Source organism: Arachis ipaensis, chromosome B01, assembly GCF_000816755.2.
Source record: "Arachis ipaensis cultivar K30076 chromosome B01, Araip1.1, whole genome shotgun sequence".
Lineage (NCBI taxonomy): Eukaryota > Viridiplantae > Streptophyta > Magnoliopsida > Fabales > Fabaceae > Arachis > Arachis ipaensis.
The window spans coordinates 136,831,449-136,839,792 of NC_029785.2; the positions used below are offsets into that span (position 1 = coordinate 136,831,449).

General features: G+C 35.4%; 2 protein-coding genes across 2 annotated transcripts; one reads left to right on the forward strand and one right to left on the reverse strand.

Annotated features, from left to right (window-relative positions):
- LOC107642985 (enhanced ethylene response protein 5) lies at positions 843-4,781 on the forward strand. The gene is made up of 12 exons (XM_016346516.2): positions 843-1,244; positions 1,322-1,415; positions 1,495-1,584; positions 1,698-1,763; positions 2,216-2,305; positions 2,395-2,451; positions 2,668-2,729; positions 2,905-2,992; positions 3,429-3,505; positions 3,988-4,062; positions 4,161-4,266; positions 4,403-4,781. The coding sequence occupies exons 1-12, from the start codon at positions 940-942 to the stop codon at positions 4,532-4,534; spliced, it is 1,242 nt and encodes a 413-aa protein (XP_016202002.1). The 5' UTR covers positions 843-939; the 3' UTR covers positions 4,535-4,781.
- Positions 6,113-7,595, reverse strand: LOC107643003. Its single transcript, XM_016346541.2, has 2 exons — positions 7,280-7,595; positions 6,113-6,773 (listed from the first exon to the last, which is right to left on the reverse strand). Exons 1-2 carry the CDS (start codon positions 7,374-7,376, stop codon positions 6,439-6,441), a joined length of 432 nt encoding a protein of 143 aa, XP_016202027.1. The 5' UTR covers positions 7,377-7,595; the 3' UTR covers positions 6,113-6,438.

The window sequence follows — 8,344 nt, forward strand, 5'->3', positions numbered from 1 at the left end:
AAGCAAAGCCATCATTATTTCGGTATCTAAAGTGTTGATTAATACCTGCATGTGACATTAGCCTAATCAACTTACTTATGTTAAACCAGCTCTCTCTAATTTAATGAACTTCTCCAAAATGCTCAGGCTAAAAAATGCTCTAAATTATTAATCTTTTATATCTTACTTCTCTATTTATTCCTAAAATAATCACACACAAATATATGTACATTATCTTAACCTTTTTTTTAATTACAACTTTCTCTAAATAAGGTAACACTATAATGAGCCAAGTGATTGAGGTTTAGGGTTTATTAAGGTAACACTATAAAAGTGTTTATAATACCTTGCATGCGACATTTGCCTAACAATCAACTTACTTATGTTGAACTAACTCTCTCTAAATTAATGAACTTCTCCAAAATGCTCATCCTAAAACATTTTCTAAATAATTAATCTTTTATATCTTACTCTTTGTTTTTTTTTTTGTTTTTTTTGTTTCCCACGGTATTCCTTATCCGACAAATTAATGACTAATCTGTTACGGATTGGAGCTCCATTTAGGGGTTTGTCAATGACCAATAGATTGCTTTATGCACAAGGCGGGAGATTCGAACCTCCGTCACTTGTATAAACGGACTAGTGAGCTAACCATTAGATCAACCAAACATGGTTTTTATATCTTACTCTATTTCTTTTTTTTGGGCACCAATATAACGGGCCAAGTGATTGAGGCGGAAGCCCAAAATTCTGGGCTGACACTGAATAAGAGGATTTGGAAGTTACTTCAGATTCAAGTCCAAAAACTAGTTGAGAGTTGAGATTTTGCGGCCCAAGAAGGAACGAGAGTTTTGAGCCCAAGACCAAAAAAAAAAAGGAGTAGCATTCACTGTAACAAGAGGGTTACAGTTACACACAAGCTTGAATCTTGCTGAATCGGAAGCTGGGAAGGTGTGAAGAATGGCTTACATGAGCATGGGGGAAGCTCATAGAAGGATCACGGAGTACCTCAACCGTTTCTCCGACGCCGTGTCGTCCCAAGACGGTGCTTCGTTGAAGTCACTCTTCGCCGTCTCGTCCGACTCCCATTTCCTTCTCTCCCTCGCCGACGCCCTCAACATCTTCCACGACGCCCCAAGGCTCCTCAAGAACTCCGACAACTACGGCCAGTACTCTGACATCATCCTCCCTCTCTTCCGCTGCCTCCAGAGCTACCGTCAATCGAATTTGCTCGAAGCCTACACCGCCTTTGAAAAAGCCGCCAAGTAACCCTTCCTTACCTATTCCCTTTATTTCTTCATTCGAATTTTTATCTCGTAATCTTTATTGGTGTGTGTTTCAGTGCGTTTATACAGGAGTTTCGAAATTGGGAATCTGCTTGGGCTATGGAGGCTTTATATGCCATTGTTTATGATATTAGGGTTCTTGCCGAGAAGGTATCGATTTACATTTCATTCTTTTTCTTCTTTTTTCAAATATTCTGGAAGTTTTCTGTGAGGTTTTGTGCTATTCTAGGCGGATAGAGAGTTAGCTTCGAATGGGAAATCCCCGGAGAAATTGAAAGGAGCTGGTTCCTTCCTTATGAAAGTATTTGGTGTTCTTGCGGTAAGTATTCTTCTACATATCGGTTACTGTTATATATATATATGTGTGTGTGTGTGTGTGAGTGAGCAAGGGGGAATCATTGCACTCCTTTATTGGCTTGCTTGCAATAACAGGGAAAAGGTTCTAAGCGTGTTGGGGCACTATATGTAACTTGCCAGTTGTTCAAGATTTACTTTAAGGTATTTATGGTTACCTAATGCTTCCACTCCTTTTTTTTCCATCTAATCTCTTGATAGTTGATACACAATGCTGGTCCGAATCTAGAGCATCTGGATTTTATCAAATGCATGATATCTTTACTGGGGTCACAAAGAAAGGTTCTGGCCAAGATTAAACTAACTGAACATTTAGGAATTGTGGGGCCACTTTGTAATAGTTACTATAACTGTAATCCATGTAGACCATTTCACGAACACATCGAAATACTTCCACCTGCGTTATAAATTTGTTTACATTTTTTGCTTGGAGAAAACATTATACCATAGTTATATAGCCTGAAACATCACCATAAGTAAAATTCATACCGGGTTTGTCCAATTGAACAGTGTTTCATGTTGTACCGTGCTTCATATTATTGACATCTTTGTGTTAATTTATAACTTGAATTTTTCTTCTATGAATGGTTTTGTAGTTGGGTACAGTTCATCTTTGCCGTAGTGTGATACGAAGTATTGAAACTGCACGCATATTTGACTTTGAGGAATTTCCTAAGAGAGACAAGGTTAGAGTTGGATTACTTTATGTATGCATCTTCTCTATATGCATATACAATATATTCTCTAGATGATTTATATTTTTAATGTGTTTCAGGTTACTTACATGTACTATACTGGTCGTCTTGAAGTTTTCAATGAAAATTTTCCTGCAGTAAGTAATCCACATTCGGTTAAAATTATTTACAGTGTCTGTGTTGTGATACCTTCTGCAATGTTTGTTGGCTTTGTAGTTTTCTGCAATTTACCTCTGATGTATGTAGTTTTTAGTTGATGCTAACTTTCAATAAACATTTCTGTAAGCTTGCAATATGTTAGCTAAAATAAATGAATGCTGAAACCTCTTCAATTTCAATGTGCACCTTGACAGGCTGATCATAAATTATCATATGCCTTAGAGCATTGCAACTCACGGAGTGAAGCCAATATAAGGTTTGTTCAGGTGTGCCAACTGTGTACATTGTATTTGAATGAAGTGGGGTTTTAGTAGGTTGTCTAGGATGTGCTTGCAGCCATAAAGCCACTGTAAAGATGCACCTTTATTTAGATGAACAATCCTTAAACATTGGTCTGAGGATGATTGGATAATTGTTTTTGTTTCACACAGGATGATTCTTAAACATCTTATCCCGGTGAAGCTTTCAATAGGCATATTACCTACAAATATGCTTTTGGAGAAGTACAGTCTGCTTGAGGTATGTTAGAACCTTTCATGAACACACTCATGGTAATGGATGTATATTTTTGGTTTCATAACCAAAACAAGAATATAAGGATATAACTGATAATTATTAGTGGAAAGTAGATGAGATGATTGCAATAAATTCGGGTGGCAAATGCAAAATAACTTATAAGTTAGGGTGGTTGAATCAATTATCTTACATTGTAAGTTGTAGCCAATTATACTTAATGACTGCCAAATGGAGAGCTACTTCAGACAGATTAGAACAGAATGAACATATCAAGAAAATTTTGCATGCTGCCCTATTATTAATGTGGTTATTTTGGTATGAAATTGAAAGGTAAATTCAAAAAGAAATCTTTGCAGATTCCTTTGATAGGTCTCATTTATACAAAAGTTTATGTGCCTATGAAGTTTCAATATAAATAACATCCTCTAATGTTGGACAGTACAGTGACATTGTGCAAGCTCTCAGAAGGGGGGATCTTCGGCTTCTTCGGCGTGCACTCCAAGATCATGAGAACAGGTAGGATTGCTCATCCTTGTTTCCTGATAAGGAATTTGACAACAGAGAACAAATAGAAGGAAATGATAATTGTATTTATCACTGAAATTAGTGAAGAGGAATTTAGAAGAAAACTTATGAAAGAAAGGCAAAAAAGAAAGGAAAACACGGAGCACTCTGGAGCAGCTTTACTCTCCCAATTCCAACCAATATTCAGCTTACCTCCTTAACTCTCACATCCCTACAAATATCCCTATCCCCCCTTAACGGTTTTATGCACTCACATGCAATCATCACATTCCTCACACTCTGTCCAGCTTAGCTATCAGTTAGAGACCCCCTCAGCCACCACGGCGTTAGTCATATTTCTAACACTACCTGAAATACTCTTGAATCTCCTTCTTTTGTAAACTTTAATTCCATTAGGAGCTCTGTCCCTAACAGAATTGTTCCAAATTTGTTCTAGACCCTAGAGACAATAATTTGGTTCACATATTTTGTAGGTTCTTGAGATCAGGCGTATATCTTGTCCTAGAGAAGTTGGAACTTCAAGTATACCAGAGATTAGTAAAGAAGATGTAAGTATCCATATTCACCTTTGTATCTCCATTTCACTGTATATGTGTGTTGATAGATGATTCTGATATTTACTTGAATCACTGATTTCAAATGGCAGTTACATTATTCAAAAGCAGAAGGACCCAAGCAAAGCCCATCAGGTGAAGTTGGATGTTATTGTTAAAGCATTGAAATGGCTTGAAATTGACATGGATGTTGAAGAGGTGATCTCTTTAAATTCTTCTTCTTTCCTTTCCTACTTCTGCTTATCTCTTTCAAAATTAAACAAATCAAATAAATAACATTTTCAGAGTTTTTTTGAAAAGAAAAAAATAATAATAAATATTTGATGCTTTGCAGGTAGAGTGTATAATGGCCATTCTGATATATAAGAATCTCATGAAGGGTTATTTTGCCCATAAAAGCAAAGTGGTTGTATTGAGCAAGCAAGACCCTTTCCCCAAGCTGAATGGAAAACCGGTCAACTCCTAGGATAGGGAGAAGAAAAGTCATGGTGACGGATGATAGCGTAATTTTCCATAGGATTGTAGCCGAAAGTTCCTTTTATTGGATTTTGGAAAATTCCCAAACGTGTACTAGTGCATTAAAATATATTGTGGTATATGATTAGTTATTTTATAGTAGTGGCTTTAAGGCCAGTTTATTCGTTGTTGTTGTACCCATAAAATAACTCGATTTTGATAGGTATAAATGAAGTTATTAAAGCACTTCGGGTAAATTGCGTTGAAGCAAAAATTAATCTTTACTTAAATTTGTGATTTTTATGGTGCACGAAGATCGTCCAAGGTCCATGAATTATAGGACTCTTAAATAGACTAAGAAGATGAAGAGAAGAAAAACCATGTGGTTGCTAATTAAGTGACTTATAGTGGTTGTGGTAACTTTATCTACTGCTAGGGTCCAGGGATTCGATGGTTTTTGGCATTACAGATATAATTCAATAGAAACAAGAACTTTGTGAGTTGGCCGGACAAGAGAGTAATGAGCTATATTGTCAACTTCAAGCAAAAGTACAACTGGCATAATTCAAACTCCTCTGCATTGATGGCCAAACAGTGAATATTTCATCTCTTGTTCAAAATTAAAATGCTAAGCTGCTAGATGTTACCGTTTTCTTTTTGTTTGTCAGCAATAGATTAGGGATTTTGTAACATCATAGATAAATAGTACTTTCAATAACAGAGTGTGGTTCAAAAACTTTAAGGTACTAGATTCTGGAATTGAGATTATAACTAAAATTCCAGTCTCGAGATATACAATTTTAATCCCTTTAAGAATGGAAACTGAAACTTTAATAACATTTATTTTTAAAAATAACCTCATCTAACACTTTTTAATTTTTATTCTACTCCTTCCACCATCCTTATCTCTCCAACCTTATCTCCATTTTACTCCTAAAACCTCACCTCATTACTACACCTACTCCTACCAAATAAGATATTAAGACATAAGTCAGTCCTGTATATTTTACAACAAACATAATACAATACAGAGATTTAATTTAGTTTCTGTCTCTAAGTCTTAGTCTCTCTCCCGAATGCTGCCTAACTCTTGCTAGATGTTAACGGTTAAGTTATTGAGTAGAAGAAAAAGGCATTTCGGCTGTACAGAGTGACCCACTTGGAAGATTGATGTGTTGAGTATTTCTCCCGTGATAAGTTCGCCACAAATATGCACATGCCCAGTCAGATTCTGCTGTTAATATCACTATCCTTTCTTATGTCTTCATTTGCCATTACGTGGCTCTTTCTCCCACGTTGATTTTCAGTATAGAAGAATTTACTCATCACAATTGCCAGTACCTCACTCATTCAGAGTCACACACAACCAAGAGATATCACATGTTAGGAGAACAAAACTTGAGTACTCAGTACACAGCTAGAAGGACATAGCGGTTCTCATTGTAAATGAAGGTTGCTTTTGAAGAAGAAACGGGATAATATTCTCGCATATAGTCCCATATTCCTTGTGAACGGGGTAGAGGCATGTTATATACATACACTTCAACATTTATATCCTCCACATACGCTACAAATGAAGAGCAGAATATCCTATTCAATAAAAGATGTGATCATGATCTTTTCCTGTTCATTTGAAAAGGAGAGGATCTTGATCGTTTATTTTTCTTGTTAAATTAATTTTATAACCAATCACACGGTGTGTGTATGTGTTCATTCAATGGGGTAAACAATGAATCTACATAACACCCAAATGCTGAGGGTGGTAGGTAATTATACAAGGCATGAGTCATCACCAAACATAAAAGTTATTGGAAGTGCAATGCCATAAAATGTACTTGATTGCCAAAAACAAACCAGAGTTTATAAAATGCTAGTTTGTTAGTATGGTCATGTAATATAACTGACCTTGAAACACTAAAACTTTGGTATGGACTTTGCACGCAGGAACCTTTTGAGAATGGCCTTTTCCTCATCGATTTGTTTCTTCTCTGCCCGGTCCTTAGGTTTCATTTTTCTTTTCTCTTGCAGCATCCACAGGAGCACTTCACGTTGTTGTTCCTCAAGGAGAGGATTGCGCGCTGCCACAGGCGTCGTGGCAGGGACCAACAGATCGTCGTAATTCCAATCCACTGAAGCTGTGATAGGATCCTTAGGGACTTCAGAACTTGCTCTGCCCTTGTGCAATCTATGTGATTTCCTTCGACGATTCTCCTTCAACTCTCGCAATTGCACTCCGGCGAATATATAAGCTGCCGGGAATACATATCATGTAGCAACAAAGCAGAATGTGATCCATGAACTAAAGCGAGATGTTAGTCATAAAATTAAGGCATCCATCTAAATAATTTTCAGAACATTAACTGTTGCAATGAATTATGCTTATGTTCTTTTATTTGGAACAGGATATAATCTCATGCTAGTTCAACATCATAAAGAGTTAAGGCCAAACTAATATAGGTTGAGAATTTTCCATCACATGATGAATGAAATCATGAAATGAAATCATTAATTTGGCGATCAAGGTTAGGATGAAGCAGGTGCAAGTTGGGGGTAAAATACACATGTAAAAAAAATTGAAGAATGTGACAAAAGTTGTCTTTGTCAATATATCAAACACATGCAAGGCATGAAAGCATAAGAAGGTAACGAATTCGTGAGTGAGAATATATGAGAAGCTAAGTAAGCATGGGTTATAATATACGGCAGTAAAAGGATGAAATAGAATGTAATTAAGAAAAAGAAGAAATTAAGAAACCTCCAAGGGCGAAATTGAAGAGAAGGAGAAGGCGCCAAACAACCTTGCAGCGCCTCATGAGCAATGTAGTAACTTCCTGTGGCTGTTGCTCACTCATCTTCTCTTCTGTCTCACAAATCACAATCAATCAAACCCCAAAACAATGCTCCAATCACATTCTTTACTTTGCTCAACTATTCATCTTTTCTGTCTCTCAAGTTAAAATCTCTGAAATCTATAAATAGGATGCCCAATAAATAAGGTGGCAGAAACTTTGGGTTACTTTTCCAATTAGATTTGATCCACTTAGAAACATTTCTACAATACAATTGTTTGTTAAACCTAATTATTATTACGGAAATGTTTGGTAACTAAAGAAAATCAGCCAAAAACAGCCATAACTTACCTTACTTAGCATTTATTAATTGTTGTGACAATTAATAAATGCTGAATAAGGTAAGTTCTCACTGTTTTTTTTGTTTCCCTAACATTATTATTATTATTGCAGTCCAAGGGATTTGATACAAAACTCACTTTTTAGTATAAGTTCTGAAATTCACTTGCTTGGATTTTCATCACTTTTCATTTGGAATTACTTTTCCCATTCAACTCAACAATATTGAATGATTTTTTCTCTTTTCAGTTTTCACTCAACAATATCATTTAAATATTCCTTGGTTAAATAAAAGAGATTCATCTTTCTTTCACCGAGTATTAGAGTTCGATTTTTGTTTAAATATTAAAATTTTAAATTAGTTATATTATCTATCAAAGTGTCTCCAAGTCAGACATATTTAAAAATAAACATAATTAGTTATACAAGTGATTCAAAAATAAAAAAGTAAACATATTTTTTTTTCTTTTTATATTTTGCAATTTTGGTCCCACTAGGTACATTGAAGGAAACATTGGTCCCTAGTCATGGGTGATAAACTAATAATAGATACAGCTCAACGGTTCCAACTTCCAAGCTAGTGAGGCTTTCTATGATTGGATGAAATTTTTAATTTTTTTTAAATATTATTTACACATTAAAATTAACTATTAAAATTATATATTTTGTCTATAACTACACATATCACATAT

Bases quoted from the DNA above. Each gene is read 5' to 3' on its own strand.
- LOC107642985 (XM_016346516.2), top strand. From the start codon at position 940: ATGGCTTACATGAGCATGGGGGAAGCTCATAGAAGGATCACGGAGTAC. The intron at 1,585-1,697 runs GTAAGTATTCTT...TTGCAATAACAG, and splicing joins AAGTATTTGGTGTTCTTGCG to GGAAAAGGTTCTAAGCGTGT. The intron at 1,764-2,215 runs GTATTTATGGTT...ATGGTTTTGTAG, and splicing joins TGTTCAAGATTTACTTTAAG to TTGGGTACAGTTCATCTTTG.
- LOC107643003 (XM_016346541.2), bottom strand. From the start codon at position 7,376: ATGAGTGAGCAACAGCCACAGGAAGTTACTACATTGCTCATGAGGCGC. The intron at 6,774-7,279 runs GTTTCTTAATTT...TATTCCCGGCAG, and splicing joins CTTCAATTTCGCCCTTGGAG to CTTATATATTCGCCGGAGTG.